General features: G+C 58.1%; 1 protein-coding gene across 1 annotated transcript in view; it reads right to left on the reverse strand.

The window, feature by feature from the left end:
• Positions 1–18,506, reverse strand: part of DOC2B (double C2 domain beta) — a 54,967-nt gene that overhangs the window by 15,800 nt on the left and 20,661 nt on the right. The window contains exons 4-8 of the mRNA XM_017861967.1: positions 18,291–18,484; positions 8,904–8,983; positions 3,160–3,234; positions 1,222–1,331; positions 582–708 (exon numbers count right to left, since the gene is read on the reverse strand). Coding sequence (XP_017717456.1) covers positions 582–708; positions 1,222–1,331; positions 3,160–3,234; positions 8,904–8,983; positions 18,291–18,484 — 586 coding nt within the window. The remainder of the gene's footprint in view (positions 1–581; positions 709–1,221; positions 1,332–3,159; positions 3,235–8,903; positions 8,984–18,290; positions 18,485–18,506) is intronic.

Genomic DNA, 18,506 nt, shown 5'->3' on the forward strand with positions numbered 1-18,506 from the left:
CAGACAAAGGCCATTTCTAGAAAAGGGACTCTTCTGTCTCCTCTGAGTATCTCACAGGCACTCAAGTCTAACACGTTCCAAGGATGCTCCTTGAGAGTCCCGTCCACCCATGGCCTCTGCTACAGTCCTCTGAGTGCAGCAAACAGCCCCTCAGGCTCCAGTGGCTCAGGCCCCAAACCTCAGACCTGTCCTTCCCTCACCCAAGGATGTCTTATCTGCTGCCTGGACATCCGGTTCAGAGTCAAGCTCTCCTACCACCGCCAAGGTCAGGCCAGGACTGTGCCCATCTCTCCCCATCTCCCCAGGCCTCCTGCCCTCTCCTCCCTCTTCTTCAAGCCATCCTGAGCCCAGGCCAGTGAGCCTGGTAAAATGTCATCCCCCGCACTCCCTCCGCTTAGCACCCTCCCGTGGCCACTCAGAGTGAAAGCCAGGGTCCTTCCTCACCTCCACCCCCTTGCCTCTCCACGCTCACCTCCTCAGTCTCCCCTCCCCTCTCACTCTGCCCCTCAGTAGCCCCACCACAGGCAGGAAGTTCTGCCACCGAGCCAGGTACACAGCAGGCGCTCAATGAATCCTCTCACCGGCAGCTGCTTCTCCAGGCAGATACTGAAGGTCTTGGTGTGGTTGGCTTTCAGCTTCTTCAGGGGCACACGTGTCTCCCCGATGAACTCATTGTGCCGGAATTTGTCCTCGTCGCACACAGAGATCCTGGGTTGGGGGTGAGAGGCACAGCCAGCAGCTCAGACGCACTGGGCGTGGGGGGAGTGTGCGCGGGTAGGGCCAGCCCTGGCTTGTCCTGCCCCAGGCCCTGCCCTGGTCTGGGGTGGGAGGCGCACAAGATGCCTGGGCCCTGACAGGGCCAGAGTGTGGTATGATGTCAGGTACTGTCCTCCAGGACACGTGTCCTCAGGTTGGAAGAGGGGACAGGAGAAGGTAGGGCCAGTGCCAGGAGGTTGGGAGAGCCGGTTCTCTGAAGGGATCCACCGCCAGCACCCGGAGAGGCCCCAGGAAGCACCTTCAGGGGATTGGGGCCAGGGTGACCCTTTGCATCCACCAGGCTCCACTGGCGTGAGCAGAGCTTTCTGCCTTTCTTCAAACCCCAGGCTGGAGTTGCTTGCATGAGGCTGAACCCACAGGAGACCCTCTGACCCTCCAGTCCTGCCTTCACGAGGACAAGCGGGCGGGGGTGGGGGAGGGGCAGGCGGCCGGGGCCTCGCCTACCGCAGCGTTTTGCGGATCATGTCTTCGTCTGTGATCCCGTAGTAAGTGAGGGTCTCGTTCCACGTGGGGTTCAGAGTGTTACGGAGAGTTTTTGTTCTGAGCTTATTTGCCTGGAGAAGAGAAAAATGATCATCTTAGCATCAAAGGGTGTGTCAGACGGAACAACGGCTCCCAGAGATGGCCACATGCTCATCTTGGAGCCTGTGAATGTGTTATCAACACGGCCAAGCGGAAGGGAGGCTGTAGGTGGAGTCAGGGTTCATAACAAGCGGACCTTAGAATAGGTAGATTATATCCTAGATTGTCGGGCGGCCCAGTGTGGTCACAGGGTTCTTAAGAGCAGAAAGGGCAGAGAGTCAGAGTGAGACGTCACCAAGGCAGGGGGCCAGAGAGATGCAACAGGGCCTGCTGTGAGGGCGGAGGAAGGGGCCACGAGCCCGGGAGGGTGGACGGCCTCTAGAAGCTGGAAAGAGCTAGGACATGGGTGGGGTCCCCAGGTTCCAGAAGGAACGCAGCCCAGGGAGACCACTGTTGGACTTCTCACCTGCAGAGCAGTCAGAGAATGAGTGAGCTGCTTTAAGCCACGAAGTTTGTGGTCATTTGTTGCAGCAGCCATAGGAGGCCCATCCAAAGAGGACTCCGCCTCCAGCCCGAGGCCCTGGGGTGGGTTCTGCAGCAGGCCTGCGTGGAACTGGAGTCTCCTTCCCAGGGCATTCCCTTCCTTTGCGGACTGTCCCCTCTGCCTGGAACCCATCCTGTCCTCGGGCCTGCCTCAGGGGCGGCCTCTCCGAGCTGGAATATTGCCACCACGCCCTCCTCCTGTGCCAGCGACTCTGAGCTGCTTGACTGCATGGGTCTGATGTCTGCCACACCTGGCCCAGGCTGCGAGGTCAGACAGCCTGGGCTTCCAATTCCAGCTCTGTGGCAGCGTCAGTGTTCCCGCTGTGGAAAGGGCAGGGGAATCCCTCTCTACCGCTGCTTTCGGGAGCTTGTTTGTAAGGAGACTGCTCTTTATAAAACACTGGGGAAAATCCTGGGGACTTCCTACAACTCGGCAGCCAGGCACTGCCGACTCCAGTCCCACAAATGAGGGGTCACTGAGCTCCCACGTGGGGCACACTTCCCTGGTCACACTCGCCCTCGGCCCTCACATCCCCGAGTCCCTCTTGCAGCATAAGGACACCGAGGCCCAGCGGGGGGAGCCCATTTCTTCCCCAGGAGTAGGTGGTGGGGCGCTGCCGTTTCTCCTACAGCCCTGCCTTCCCGAGGGAAGCGGGAATGGCCCCTTCTGGGGTGGGCCTCCTGGATGGCTGCGGGCCCAGGCCTACCCATTTAGGCCCCCAAGTAAACTCAGACTCTGCCCCATGAAATTAAAAATAAAGCAGCACTGAAGTGCACGATGCACAGAAGGAAGTCTAAGTTCTGATTTTCCACAGCTCGAGGTCACCTTGATGCTTTTATTTAACAGCAATTTCTCTCTCCTCTCCTAGATGCACCTGCTGTGCTGGTGCCCTTTCCACATGTGTGGTCGGACTCTTGGGTCATCTGGCATAGGAATGAGGATCCTGTGGTCAAATATACTGGGCAGATTCTGCCCACTTCATCCCCCTTACGGAGAGTCAAGGAACAGCCCATCAACACGTTAAATGCTCTGATAGGTCCATAATAGTAACCTCCAACTGAGAATGCTTCTTATAAAATGCTGGCCTGGAAATTCTGGAATTCCCAGATCAGCAGGCAGCTAACACTGAATGGCTGAGTGTGCAGCTGAACGGCTGAGGTCCCACCAGCTTGCTTGGGCTCTGAGGGGAGTGGCGGCGGTGGGCCTCCCTGGGTGCCCCCAGCCCAGTCCAGGCCCCAAAGCAAAAGGACCAGTGTGCACTGCCTGAGGTGGTGGGTGGGTGTCGCTGGTGGGCAGGCCCGGGTGAAACCCCTCACCTTACTGGCTCCTGGCAGCAGGTGCAGCTTGACGTAGGGGTCTGCCAGCCCATTGTGGTCCATCGGCTTCAGGCCCTGGGCAGAGAACAGCAAAGGGTGTGAAGTGGAAATTGGGGAGACGGAACTGCCAGGGCCTGCAGGTGCCTGGGCCAGCAGATACCCTTGTCCACTGGGTCTATTTATGGCCCCTTTCACAGAAGCCCCCAGGCCCCACATCTCCAGATGGAAGGAGTGAGGATGGCTCAATGCCAGTGCAATCTCCCCTCCCCAAAACATCCTGGCCCAGGGCAGCTGTCATGGGGCCTCCGTCAGGACAGACTTTTTCTCTTCTCCTCATCCTGGAAGCCAGGTGGCTCACCCTCCTCTGAGCCTCCCTCTCCCCTCGCACTTTGGTCAGGTCCTTCCATCGTCCTGACTCCCCTCCCCCATCTTCCAAGCATGGCCTCCTGAGTGGTCACACCCCTCATCGACCCTAAATCCACGTAACCCCAGGACACGGTCCGAGACTAAGCCCCATTTTCGGCCATATTTGCCACAACTCCCAGTCAGTCCACAGAGATCACACAAGCCTGGCCACAGAGGGTCCCTCCACAAGATGGCTCCCCTCACTCACTCTGGTTCTCTCAGAAAACCTCGCCACGCATGACAGCCAGAGGCACACAGAAGCACGGACAGATGGGGGCTTTGCTGACCTCAGCAGGCACCTGTCTCCGAAAACTGCATTTGTTTTCTTCTGGGATGGTGCTCAGGATGCAGGGAGGCAGCTGTGGCGTCTGGGAGGTGCAGCCAGCAACCCCAGGACAGGATTCACAGGTGCACCGCCAGGCTCCTACCCAGCAGGGTCGGGGAGGCAGCGTGGCTACTCACACCAGGTCCATCTCCAAGGGGAGGCTGGGGCTCCCTCCCAGGCCCACCCCACCTTGCTTTGATGGAGCTCTGGGGGATGCAGCACGGGCTTCCAAACACCTACTTCCCGGCCACTGGCAAAGGGCAGAGGTTTGGGGGCCTGGCTGCTTGGGTTCCAGGCTCAGCTCCTGTGTTCACCACCTGGGAAGTGGATGAGCTACTAAGCCTCAGCTTTGTCATCTGTAAAAGGGGTTGGCCGGGCACGGTGACTCACGCCTGTAATCCCAGTGCTTGAGCCCAGGAGTTCAAGACCAGCCTGGGCAACACAGTAAGACCCTGTCTCTTCAAAAAACTAAAAAGTTAGCTGGGTGGGGTGGCAAGTGCCTGTGGTTCCAGCAACTAGAGAAGCTGAAGTGGGAAAATCACTTGAACCTGGGATGCAGAGGCTGCAGTGAACCGTGATGGCACCACTGCACTCCAGCCTGGGTGACAGAGCAAGACCCTGTCTCAAATTAAAAACAAAAAAAGGCGGGGGTATAATTAATAGTCTCATCTTCCTAGGGTTGGAGGGAGAGGGAGGGAGACCGTGTGGACACAGGATCTGGCAGGCACAGTGTCTGCTCTCTTCTCTGCATGCCAGGCCCCTGTGAGATGCCGGAGAAGTGGCTGAGGTCCAGTGGGTGCATCTGAGCTGTGCCCTGCCCAGTGGGGCTGCCTCTGGGACAGGGCCTGGCTCAGTGGCCCAACATGTGCTCAAGGTGACAAGGCTGCTCTTCCAAACTCAACTCCCTCACCCTGGCCTTGCGCTTTCCCACCAAGTGCCTGAAGTGCAGAGTTCTGGGAATGTGGTGGCCCAGCCTGACCCGGGGGAGCCTGACAGCTGTGTCTTAGTCTTACAGTTCTTATACATTTGTTTGTTGTAGCTTAAAATGTTTCCATGTGGGCCATGTTTCTTGACACATTTCACTTACAAATCTTTGGGCCACCAGAAGTTCTGGCGTGTCTTTCCAGTGGCTCTGGTGGTCCCACCTCTGTACCCGGAGACACCCGTGGGAGCCAGGCTGGGTCAAGGGGCGCTGTCATGCTGGGACAGGCGTGACGCCTGCTCTGTCCTTCAGACCCCTGGACAGTGACGAAGCCCCTGCTGCTGCCTCTCTACTCCTCCACCAGCAGGTCCCTGAGCACCCTGGGCAGCCACACATTTGGCCAAAAGCAAAAGGACCAGTGTCACTGCCTGAAGCCGTGTCACGGTGCTGCCACCAGCTTCTGTGCCCAAACAGGCAGCTTCCCTGGCCCTGACCTGGGTTCCACCCACGCCTCCACCCACAGAGCCTGACCTCTGTCCACGGAAGGGGAAGGGCAGGAGGCTGTTTCCAGGGCAGGGAGCTGTTAGTGGGGCTACTGGGCACACCCTCCCCAGCTTGGGAGTTGGCAAGAGACACAAGGCCAGGCGCGGTGGCTCCCGCCTGTAATCCCAGCACTTTGGGAGGCCGAGATGGGTGGATCATGAGGTCAGGAGATCAAGACCATCCTGGCTAACATGGTGAAACCCCGTCTCTACTAAAAAATACAAAAAACTAGCCGGGCAAGGTGGCGGGCACCTGTAGTCCCAGCTACTCGGGAGGCTGAGGCAGGAGAATGGCATGAACGTGGGAGGCGGAGCTTGCAGTAAGCTGAGATCTGGCCACTGCACTCCAGCCTGGGTGACAGAGCGAGACTCCGTCTCAAAAAAAAAAAAAAAAAACAAGAGACAGAAACTGGTCCCACAGTTCAGGGGCGGGCCCCACGGGAGGTGATAAGGTTTGGCAGTGTCCCCACCCAAATCTCATCCTGAGTTGTACTCCCATCATTCCCACAGGTGGTGGGAGGGACCCGGTCAGGGGGAGGCCTCTCCCACACTGTTCTTGTGGGAACGAATCACTCTCATGAGATCTGGTCTGATAAGGGGAATCCCGTTTTGCTTGGCTCTCATTCTGTCTCTTGCCACCAAACGTGTGAGAAGTGCCTCTCACCTTCCGCCATAATTGTGAGGCCTTCCCGGCCACGTGGAACGGCAAGTCCAATAAACCTCTTTCCTTTATAAAGCACCCAGTCTCAGGCGGGTCTTTATCGGCAGCGTGAAAATGGACTAATACAGGCGGGATGGGCAAAGGAGGCCCGGGGGAGGCCCTGGCTAGTACTGGCACTGAGGGAACAGACGGGGGGTCTGGCTTTGAGAGGAGAGCCTCTTCCCCAAAACCCTAGCCCTACCCCGCCCTGGGCCCCTCAGAGACTGTTGCTGGCAAAGTGTTCAGGAGAGGAGCTTTCTAGCCTGAAGTATCATTCAGCCTGAAAAAGGAACTTTTACATGCACTGCGATAGGGATGAAGCCTAAAGACTTTCTGCTGAGTGAAAGGCAGACTCAGAAGGAGAGACGCTGGGGGACTGCAGTTATATGAGGTATATGAGGTCCTTAGAAGAGTCAAATCCATAGAGAAGGAAGCCAAATGGCGGCCTCCCCAGGGGCCAGGGGAGGAGGAAGAGGGAGTTGTTTAGTGGGTCCAGTCTCAGTGTTGCAAGCTGAAGAGGGCTCTGGAGAGGGTCTCACAGCAGTGTGAAGGTAGAAGGTACTTAGCACAACTGAACTGTATGCTAAAAATGGTTGAGCGCTGAGGGGAGGAGTAAAAAAAAACAGTTGAGCTGGGAAATTTAGATCTGTGTAATTTACCACAATAATAAAAAACAAAAACAAGAGTCTCCCAGAACTGGCAGTGCCAGGAGCCGCGTGTTAACCCAATAATGCTCACAATGGCCGTGTAGGGCAGGGACAGTCAACCCTCCTTACAGATGGGCAAACTGAGACTGACCCTTATAAGGGGTGACAAGCAGGGGTGCACCTGGAGTGTCCAGCCCCCACCCCGGCCCTCCGGAGGCCAGCCTCACTTCAGCTCGCCCACCCTAGGCCCCTCCCCACACCCCAGCCCAGAACCCCAGCTCTTCCCCAGCGTGTGCCACCCCTTCCCTACAGAACTGAATTCATACAGAGAAGGAACTGGGCCTCCCATCCCCACTTCTGATACCTGAGGGATACAGCCCAAAGTGGACATACACTTACATGTGTGCACGCACAGTACCCACACACGCACACACACAGTACCCACACACACACAGAGCTATGTATGTGCACACACACGCACCTGCACACACACGCACCTGCACACACACACACCTGGAACAAGGAAGGAAAGGCCCTGGTGTCTGGCAGACAGAGAGGAAGGTGTGGGCTTTGGCCAGAGTGGCCTGGCAGCCAGCACCTCTCCAGTCCCCAGGCCTGGACCACCTCTACAAAGCTGGACAGAGGGAAAGTAGGGAGGGTCTAGCTTGGTCTCTACCTTGGCACAGCTGGGGTGTGATAAATGCTCAGTTCTGCTCCTAGGGGCGGCTGGAGCCCCTGCCAGGCAAGGCTGGGCATGCCCTGAGCCACAGCACAGGTGGTTCTAGAGGGGAGGGCAGGGGTGGGATGGAGTGTGCAGGCCTCTCAGTGCCCAACCAGGGCCCTGGGCCTGGCGTGGATGGCACTCACACCTACCCATGGCAGTCTACGTGTCACGCCCCAGGCTGGGCTGGGGAACAGCCTGGGGTGGCACGCAGTAGCCTGTCCTACTGGGTGGGCACGGCGCCAAGGGCAGCCCTCACTGCCAGGCTGGGAGGAGGGGCAGGGAGCCTGTAGGTTGGGAGTCTGGGTGGGGCTCTGCGGGAGCCGTTGGATATGAACTGGGCTGGCTCAGGCCCTTCCACGGCACTACTAGGGAGACTCCACTGGCCACGCAGGCCCTTACCTTGCGAGAGAACATCAATTTTGGCACCTTCCTCCCACAGGGAGCAATGGGGTGAGGGGGCAAGGGAACAGGACAGGTGAGAACATGGAACTGACACATGCTGGCTCGAGTGGCAGAGCCAGAGGGGAGCACCAGGGGCCGGGCCAGGCTGCAGAGGGGTCCACACACACCTACAACCCCAGCCCACGTAGTGAGGATCGGAGGGCCTCTGGGCTCAGGCCCTGGACACCCTGCCTCGAATGGTGTCAGCCTCCTCCAGTGGCTCGGCTTCCAGAGGAGGGGCAGGGAGCCTGTAGGTTGGGAGTCTGGGTGGGGCTCTGCGGGAGCCGTTGGATATGAACTGGGCTGGCTCAGGCCCTTCCACGGCACTACTAGGGAGACTCCACTGGCCACGCAGGCCCTTACCTTGCGAGAGAACATCAATTTTGGCACCTTCCTCCCACAGGGAGCAATGGGGTGAGGGGCAAGGGAACAGGACAGGTGAGAACATGGAACTGACACATGCTGGCTCGAGTGGCAGAGCCAGAGGGGAGCACCAGGGGCCGGGCCAGGCTGCAGAGGGGTCCACACACACCTACAACCCCAGCCCACGTAGTGAGGATCGGAGGGCCTCTGGGCTCAGGCCCTGGACACCCTGCCTCGAATGGTGTCAGCCTCCTCCAGTGGCTCGGCTTCCAGGGTGCACAGTGGCGTCCCCACTCCTCGGGCGTCTGGGAGGCCTGGAGGCACCAGCACCCAACCCACCCTCCCTTGGCCTGCAGGACAGACAGCACCCTGTCCCTCTCTGTCCCTCTCAGCCACCCCTCCCCAGGCTCCGGAGGCCTCCGTCCAGGCCTCCATCTTCCCATTCTCGGCTGTTTCTTTGCTCCCCTCAATGCCGGACTGTCCAGGGCGTTTCTTGGAGTTGGGTATTCACGAAGGTTTAAACAAGAATTCCTTCCTGGCCCACACCCCACACAGCTCAGACATCCAAAAGCCTGGACAGGAACCTGGCGGGTGGTGTGGTCTGGCCTCCCTGACCTAGGCCCTCTCTTGCGGACCCCGGGGCAGGGACTTTGGGGGCAGGCCGGCGGGGCCTACCTTGGCCTTGGTGATGGTGCAGTGGAGGGCGTTGTTCTCCTGGTCGTACAGCAGGCTGAAGTCCAGCGTGCCCAGGGCAGCTGCGGACAGAGGAGCGCACAGGTCCCACCCTGGCCACGTCTTGGAGAAGCGTCACTTGTCCCCGTGAGGCCGGATGGGCCTGGCCTGGGCAGGTGCCACTGTTCCATGGTGGCTGCCACCAACGGAGCACTGGCTGTATGCCAGCCCCTCACCCGTCCTCCCAGTCCCACCCAACCCTGGGAAGTTACAATATTCTCCCCACTTTCCAGAGGAGGGGCTGAGACCCAGAGAGGTCGGGTGGGTCACGCCAGTCCCGTCTGGCCCAGTGTGCAGCCCGCCTGAGCTGGGCACCCAGTCAAACGAGTTCCTGCCCTACTGGTGCAACTGCCAGTCTGGGCCCCGTGCCTCAGTTTCCCTCCCCTGTGAGATGTCACAAGGATCACATGAGAAGGCAGAAGAGACGAGGCTTGGAGAGAGGCAGGCCCTGGCCAATACACAGGACTGCGGCTCCTCTGCCTCTCGGGCCCCTTGGGGACCCCGAGCAGGCTGTGAGGAGTCAGCTGGGTCCTCCTACTGCTGCCCCCAAGTCTCTCAATGGCAGTGATAACTCCCTACAGCCGGGGGGGAGGGTGCAACCATAATTGGGTGCAGCTGCCTCCCTCCCCGGGGGCAATCACTCACAGCAGCTGTGGCTTTCCATGCAGAAGCGGCTCCCAGCATGAAGGCCGAGGTGATGGTAGGGGGCAGAGCTTGGGGGCAATCCCCAGACAGCAAGATGCACATTCACAGATGGCCTCAGAAGCCCAGAGTCTGCTCCCAGGCTGCAGGGGTGGTCAACTGGTGTCACATTCATTCATTATTTACCAAGTGTTTACAATATGCCAGACTCTAGGGGATGGACATCTGTGAGGCAGAGTCCCTACCCCAAGGAAAGCACAGCTTAAGGGGAGGAACAAAAGGAAAGAATTTGCTGCAGTAGAGTCTGGTGAGCCAGGAGCCACGGGGAGCCAATGTGAATTGGGACCATCAGGGAAGGCTTCCTGGAGGAGGTGATGTTTCACCTGAGCCATGAGGGATGAGTAGGAGTTGGCCAACGGTACAGTGGGGCTGGGGGAGGTGATGATTCCAACCACAGGCCAACCAGCAGGTGCGGGCTTAACGACTGGTGTGATCCTGGGATAAGGGAAGGCCAAACTTGAAAGACTGTATTCTTCAGGCTCTGAGCTATGCTCCCAACATGGATCTAGATCCAATTATGGCCACACCTGACTGGGCCCATCATTTACATCTCGTCTGCGGCTGCTTTCCTGCTTCAGAAGCAGACCATATGGCCTGCACAGCTGAAAATATTTACTGTCCGGCCCTTTATAGAACAAATTTGCAGATCTCTGGGTGAGTGCTGGGCCCAGCCAGGCATAATAAAGTTTCTTGGGTCTGCAGGGAAATTGGCTAATGAAAGGCCATTGGTGTGGAGTGTCCTTTATTGTGAGCTGGTGATGGGAGTGGCATTTGTCCAGATCACCCCCTTCTAACATGGATCAGGCACATGTCTGTGTTTGCAGCAGTGTGGGGTGCAAGACCTGCCCTCTGACATCAGTCTCCTGGGTTCAAATCCCAGCATGCACTTCCCTGCTGTGTGACCAGCTTATCTAACGTCTTTATGCCTCAGTTTACTCATCTGTAAAATGGAGACAACAGTGGTATCCACCTCACAGCACACAGTGTGCCTGGGGTATAGGAGGGGATCAGTAGATCATTACAGAAGAAGCAGATCCCTCTGGTGGGTTCTCCAGCTAACAGTACTGGCTTCTGTGAGACCCATTCTGGAATGAAACCGTCCTTGACTGGATCATTTCCCTCCCTGCCTTTGGGAACAGAATATACAAATGGTCACTTAAGCTTTTCTGAATAACCTCAGTCACTGCTATGGCTACGATTACTCTTCCGAATGTCAGTCATAGTCCAGATGCGAACAGGGACATGAACCAACCAGAGGGTCCCGGGTGGTCCTCTTTTCGGTTTTATTTTTCTGCCTCTTTCTTTGACATCAGCCTGAAACTCCTATTAGATTACTTGTCTGTGGTAGTACAAACAGCTCTCTCACCTGTTCAGTAATTGTTTCTCCCAAGAAACCAGGTGATGATACTTGTTAGAACTATGCGCAAACTAAGAGCCAACAGATCTTGGTGGCTGGCGCGGTGCTCATGCCCGTCATCCCAGCAGTTTGGGAGGCTGAGGCGGGTGGATCACTTGAGGCCAGGAGTTTAAGACCGGCCTGGCCAACATGGCAACACCCACCTCTACAAAAAATACAAAAATAGCCAGGCATGGTGGCGCATGCCTGTGGTCCCAGCTACTCAGGAGGCGGAGGTGAGAGGACCCCCTTGAGCCCAGGAGGTTGAGGCAACAGTGAGAGTGACTGTGCCACTGCATCCGACTTGGGTGACAGAGCAAGATCCTGTCTCAAAAAAATCAATAAACACTAGGTCTTGAGTGAAGCCTGGGGCATGTTCTCCTGAGAAGGGTATGTGTGCCTCAGCAATAGCTGTAGCTGGCATGCTCGCTGCCATCTACACACCAAGCAGGTGAGGCTGCTGGAAGGTAGGTATGTCCCGCCGCTCCTGCAGCAATGAACACAGCCACAGCCCAAGACACACCAATCTGTGCTTTTGTAACAATATTCTCCAAAGCTGTTGGCTTTACGTGACAGTCAATCGATCTGCCGTTCAGGTCAGGCCTACCTGGGGTGCGTTCCCCCAATGATTCACCCTCCTGAGCAATGGGACCATGCCTTGGCCACACCTCTGAGACCAACAAACAGATGCAGACACACGTGGCTGGTCCATTCAAGCCCACCTGCCCTCCAGGTGCTCCCAGGAGCTTGGATCTGGTGTGACCCTCACTTGTGGAAATGCACCGTCTGATTGCTGCCTGTTTCCCAACCCCGGAGAAGGACAGCCAGAAGACAGAGTGGCTGTCTGCTCCCCGGGAACACCCAGCTCCTGGAGGGGAGGAGCCCCTGCACTGGCTCTATAGAAACCCCTGTCTAAGGAGGGCAGCGACCTGCTCCATCTGCTCGGGGGGGAAAACTGACACCTGTCACCACCTCCTGGGAAGGAACAGCACGCCCAGTGTGTCACCAGGAAGGCACTGATGAATTTCTTTGAACTCCACTGGAAGGTAAGAAATGATAAGTTTATAAATAGAAGCTCGGTCACAATTTTCAGAGGCTAGTGAAGCTCTCTTAGGGAGCACATGGCCCAACTTCATTTCCCTTCAGAGAAATGAGGCTCAGAGAGGGCAGGTGAGCTGCTCAGCACGGCCCAGCAGACCAGGGCACAGAATCTAGGCCTCTTCACTTCCATCATGTTCCATAACAAACATGATAGTTTCTCCCTGGAAGCCTAGTGGCTCCCAAGAAGTTGTTTTTTTTTTTTTTTTTTTTCCTGAGACAGGGTCTTGTTCTGTTGCCCAGGCTGGAGTGCAGCGGCGCAATCACAGTTCAGCCTCCCAGGCTCAAACAATCCTCTCACCTCAGCCTCCCAAGTAGCTGGGACTACAGGTGCCCACCACCATGCCCAGCTAGTTTAAAAAATATTTACGTAGAGGCCGGGCGCGGTGGCTCAAGCCTGTAATCCCAGCACTTTGGGAGCTGAGGCGGGCGGATCACAAAGGTCAAGGAGATCGAGCCTATCCTGGGCTAACACGGTGAAACCCCGTCCTACTAAAAGAATACAAAAAACTAGCCGGGTGAGGTGCGGCGCCTGTATCCCAGCTACTGGGAGGCTGAGCAGAGAATGGGTGAACCCGGAGGCGGAGCTTGCAGTGAGCGAGATCTGGCCAGTGCACTCCAGTTGGGTGACAGAGGAACTACGTTCAAAAAAAAAAAAAAAAAAAAAAAAAAAAAAAAAAAAAAAAAAAATTTACGTAGCAGACAGTGGTGTGTGTGGGGGGGACAGTTGTGTGGGGGGAGGGGGTACAGTGTCGTTGTGTTGGGGACAGTGGTTGTTGTGGGGACAGGGGTGTGTGTGGGAGGGGAGGGGGGACAGTTGTGTGTGGGTGAGGGGGAGGGACAGTGGTGTGTGTGGGGAGGGAGGGGGACATGGTATGTGTGGGGAGGAGGGGACAGTGGTGTGTGGTGGGGAGAGGGGGGACAGTGGGTGTGTGGTGTGGGGCGGGGACAGTGGGTGTGTGGGGGGGACAGTGGTGGTGTGGTGGGGAGGGACAGTGGGTGTGTGTGGGGGGGGAGGGGGACCAGTGGTATGTTGGGGAGGGAGGGGGGGACAGTGGTGTGTTGGTGGGGGAGGGACAGTGGTATCGTGGGGGGGGTAAACAGTGGTGTGTGTGGGGGGACACGTGGTGTGTGTGGGGGGGGACCAGTGGGTGTGGTGTGGGGGGACCAGTGGTGGTGTGTGGTGGGGGAGCGGGGGACAGTGGGTGTGGTGTGTGGGGCAGGGGGGACAGTGGTATGGTGTACGGGAGGGGGAGGGGGACAGTGGGGTGTGTGGAGGGGAGGGCACAGTGGGTGGGTGTGGGGGGGACAGTGTGTGGGGGTGGGGTGGTCGCTGGTGGGGGCGGAGGGGGGACAGTGGGTGTGTGTTGGGGAAGGGGGGGCAACACGGTGGTGGTGGTGGTGGGAGCGGGACAGTGGTGACAGTGGTGTGTGTGTTGGGGGGGGTCTCACGATGTTGCTCAGGCTAGTCTTGAACTCCTGGGCTCAAGCAATCCTCCCGCCTCCACCTCCCAAAGTGCTGGGATTATAGGCACGGGCCACTCTGCCCTGGTCCAAAAAGGTTTTTTTTTGGGTTTTTTTTTTGTTGTGTTTTTTTTGCCACTTTGTTTATCTGAAATCTTAGGAGGATGCAACTAAGAAACAAAAAGAGAGAAAAGCAGAGTTGCTCTTGGCAAAGGAGGGTGAGGGCTCAGCCGCTTCGCCACCCTGCAGAGCCCTCTGCGTTGGAAAAGCGCCGCGGGCTTGTGCCGGGAGTGACGAGGGCCCTAAGGGCAGGAGAAGGTGCTTCTCTGTGAGCCACAGCGCCCTGCCCTTGGAGCGCGCAAATCACATGACCTCACTGAAGTTCACGTCTTCCGAAAAATAATGAGGGTTGGTCACTAATGGGCCTTTGAGAGTTGTCACCCGCTTGTCGATAATGATAGAGCTTTAATGGGGCTAATTCAGAGAAAATCAAACTCAAGCCCCTGTTGGCTCCTCGAAGGCCGAACACCTCCCTGCTTGGCTGATGGAGACTGACAGCATCACCATAACCTTGGTTTGTGCCTGGACTTTCCTGACACCCTTGGGAATAGGAAATCTACCCTGATTTCCTTTTTTTTTTGGAAGAAAAATATCAGGCTCTCAAATAGTTAAAAAAAAAAAAAAATCTGTGGCAAGAACCATAGAAAACCATCGAGCTTGTGTTGAAAGCATTTTATAGTTGGGGAAACTGAGCCACTGAGCCAGGCTGGCACTGCAGGGAGGATAGAGAGAAATGAGCCGTCATCCCTGCTTCCCAGGAGCTTAGAGATGAGTGTTAAGATTTTTATAAACATCTTCATCATCTGCTTTAAATTGTTGGAAGGTTCTCCATCAACTCCTGGACTTAGTTCAACCTCCTTGGTGTGGCCTTTAAGACCTTCTGTGATATGACTGCTTTGGCCTCCTCACAGGTCTCTTCCGCTTCTTTGAGCCACTGGTTCTATTGTTTTGCCTACACTGGGCTGAGATTCTGACACTTCAGGACCTGTGTACACAGCTGTCCCTCTGCCAGGAGCACCTCCCTTTCCTCTTTTCCCTCTGCCAGCCCGCCTCCTCCCTCCTCCCAGTCTTACAGTTGAGCCCTCTCTGTGAGTGACCTCTGCAAGCCAGAGCTTCCCATTTAGGTTCCTGCTTCCCTGACCCTCGCTGCGGGGTCACCTGTTTGTCTTGGTTTTGATGAATACCCTCAGCTCAGAGATTGCCTCTCAGCATTCTTGTATGTTACATGTGCATAACACAGAGCCTGCCACATAGTCGGTGCTGTAACATTGAGTGCATTAAAAACATCACAGGTCCAGGTAGAACACGACTGGGGCCAAAGAGGTTCTGGGCTCAAAGGAAGGGGCACCACAGCCGGTGGGGGCTGGAATATGCCCCCTGACAAGGAGAGCCTTTGCGGTGGACCCAACATTTTGTCCTTGCTCCAGACCTGCATGGGCATCAGTCCTGACCTGGTCCCGGGTGAACCACACAGGGCAGGTTTAACATGGGCACAGGATGCAATTCTGGCCAACAAGACACAAGGACAGGTCTCCTGGGGACTTCTGGGAGAGGTTTCCTTGCTCCTAAACTGAGACATGAGAAAAGGAATCAGTCCTTACCCAATCAAGGACCTTCTTGTTACGTGTGATGCCTGGGCCTGCAGCAGCCACCTTGGACTTGAGGGTCCTGCTTTGCTGATGGAGACTGACAGTGTCATTCTGACCTCGGTTTGCACCTGAACCTTCCTCACCCAGACACCCTTTGGAATAGGAAATGGGCCTTGATTTTTGGTCTACAAGGAAAAGCGCCAGCCACGTGCAAAGATGGACAGAACCATCACCCCTGACGGTGCTGAGGTGCTGACACATTGGTGCACCCTGGTGTGGCAAGACCTCAGCTGTTCTCATTGTTTAAGCCACTCTGAGTTGGTTTTCTGTCACTTGCAACCCACAGCACTCTAGTGATTACAGCTTTGAAGAATGAACTGGGCTTCCACAGGTGAGGGCCAGGCAGGAGAGCAACTCAGGTAGGGGCAGCGTGTGGTGTGTGGGGCCCACGGCCCACCTGGAGGGCAGCACGCCACAGAGGCCATCCTAGGAGAACTGGCAGGGCGGACACCAGGTCCTGCTCATTAGTACATTCACTGCCTTTCCTCCCTGTCATCGCCCCTCTGCGAGATCTGCTGGGAACATGTGAGTTGTGTGCTTGTGCTTTGACATGACTTAATAAAGGAAGGGCTTTAAAGAGCCAGGAGAAAAGGCTGAGTAAATAAACAGCACTTCACTCTCTGCCTTGGACAACAGAGCAACCGCCCTCATTTCTTTTTGTCAGAACAGAGATAATCCAATAATTAGGGCAGCAAATAGCATAACCCTGGCTAAAGCCATAATGAACCATCTGGCTTGAATCACTTAGGCTTATTCTAGGGATCTGGTTGTCAGAGCCCAGAGGGGGGCACGGCCTGGGGTACTGGGTGGAAGGCAGTCCCACCCCAGAACCTGTTCCCCCACCACGGACAAGAGCCAAGATTTCTAGGCTCCTGTGCCTAGGATATTTGCTCAGCCTCCCATAGGATCCAAGCCTGGGGGGGTACCCCTTGAAGGGGGCGACAGGAGCCCAAGCAGGCCCTGGCTCGGTGGCACACCGTCCTCCTTAGCTCCTCTGAGCACGTTTTCAGCATTTCTTTGGCGTGTCCTGGTAATACGGGTGTGGCCAGCCCACAGTTCAAGCTGGCAAAGCTGCATCCAGCTCTGCCCTGCACTGCTGACCCCATGTGAGTCTGGCCCCTGCATGCCATGTATCTGAGGCCAGGGACCCAGCATTGCTGCCAGGACATGCTCCATGAAGTGCTGCTGAGTTGATGAATTGGACATGCGGCCGGCTGGCCTGAGTTTCAAGCTTCCTGGTCCCCTCCTTGCTTTGTGGGTTCAGAGACAAAAAAAAAAAAAAAAAGTCTCTTGGCCATTCGCTATCCAGAGGGCCCTCTGTGGAACCAGGAGGGTGGCCTGAAGCTCTGCCCTCCCCTCTTACTTCCTTGGTGCAGTGGCAGTGATGAAGGAAATGGGAACAAGTTTCCCATCCCTTCTTCTGGCGGAGGCTTTGGATTCAGGGCAGCCAAACGAGTGACTTGGGTCCCACTTAGGGCCTGCCCAGAGGCTCAGCAAGCCCAGGGTGAGCTTTACACAGGGTGCCAGGAGCAGAGGGGAGGGGGTGGATCTAGGGCACAGCCCTGAGGGCAAAATTCTCTTCCGACCCAATTTCCCCAACCTGGCAGGAAAGTGGAGGGACAAGACGGCTCCCCAGCCCCCACACCCCAGGGCAGGGCCTTCATATGCCAGGCGCTGGCCCGAGGGCCGTGGTCCAAGCCTCGAGAAATTGCCTGGCAGGCAGTTTCCCTACAGGGGCCCTGCTCTAACCGGCCACTGCTGATGGGCCTCCCCAGGTGGAGCGATGGGGGAGATCTCCGCCCCGGGGGCACTGGTAATCCCCACCTTCAGCTTCTGCTGGCACATTTGATGCTTGGGAAGCTCCAGGCCCGCAGCTCACAGGCCCTGGTGAGTGCCCAAGCCAGGCGCAGACACCCCTGCTGTGCAGGGGAGGGGCAGTCCCAGCCCTGGAGAAGCTAGAGCAGGACTCCTGCCCGGGCCACAACCGGGGAAGGGCTGGGATTTGATGCTGGTTTTCCAGGTCTCAGTGGCAAGTCGGGAGCCACAGCTGGGCTAGGAGGGGGTTCTCACATCCCATCCCCACCCCGCGCAAACCGGTTCCTCACTGGACTGCGACCTCTTCCGGCCTCGGTTTCCCAGCCTGTCCGGCCCGGCGGATGGGAAACGGCGCCAGGAGCGCCCACCGGCCGGGCCTCGGTCCCGGGACTCCGGTGCTTGCCTACTCCCCGGGGCTCAGGGCTCAGTCCAGGAGGAGGGGAAGCGGGCTGGGAGGCCCTTTCTGCCCGGGGGCCGTGGGCGTAACAGGTGGGCGCAGGTGCGCGGCCCTGGCCAGCGCCGCGGCGGGGTCCATGGACACTGGAGGAGGAACCGCCAAGGTTTTTCCAAAGGACAAGCGGCCCCGCGGTCCTCCTGGTCCTCTGCCCGCGCAGCAAAGCCGCTGCGCTCTGCGGGCCGCCGGGCCCACGCGGGAGGCCGGGCCGCTCCCAGCCTCGGGCCCCTCCTCAGCCCGCCCCAACCCCGACCCTCGGCCGCGAGGCCCTCCCGGAGCGGCTGGCGAGCGGGGAGCAAGCGCGAGGCCGGCAGCAACTGGTGTCTCCCCGGGACACAGCTCCGCCCTTCCCGGGAACAAAAGCAGCCGCCCGCGCCGGAGCTTGGGGAGGGCGGGCTGGCAGGGAGGGGGCGCGGCGCCGGCTCCTGGGAACCCGGCCCCGGAAATGGGACACCCCAGGGGTGCCCCAAACTTCCCTCCTCTCCGGTCTGGGTCAGGGAGGGCTCGAGGCGGGTGGGCTGGGCGCGGAGAGTGCACGGAGCGCGCGAGGGGCCCGCAACCCCGCGGCGGGGGTGTGAGCCGAGGGAGAGCGCGACCACGCGCGGGGGACCGGCCGAGGGGACCCGCGAGGCCTGGGGGCGCCAAGCCCGAGCCAGGAGAGGGGGCGCGAAGTCGGCGAGTTGGAAACTTACTGCAGTCGTCCGACTCGTAGCCGTCGGCGTCCGGCTCGTCCTCCGGGGGCTTGGCGGGCGGCCGCGCGGGGCTGGGACCCGGGCTGGGGCCCGGGCTGGAGCCGTAGGCTCCGAAGAGCTGGTCCACATCCTCGTCGTCCTCGCGGGCGCCGTCGGAGGGGCTGCTGCGGCCGGCACTCGCCGCGGCCGGGCACCGAGGGCACCCCGAAGCCAGGG

This window comes from Rhinopithecus bieti, unplaced genomic scaffold (genome assembly GCF_001698545.2).
Source record: "Rhinopithecus bieti isolate Rb0 unplaced genomic scaffold, ASM169854v2 scaffold_22, whole genome shotgun sequence".
Lineage (NCBI taxonomy): Eukaryota > Metazoa > Chordata > Mammalia > Primates > Cercopithecidae > Rhinopithecus > Rhinopithecus bieti.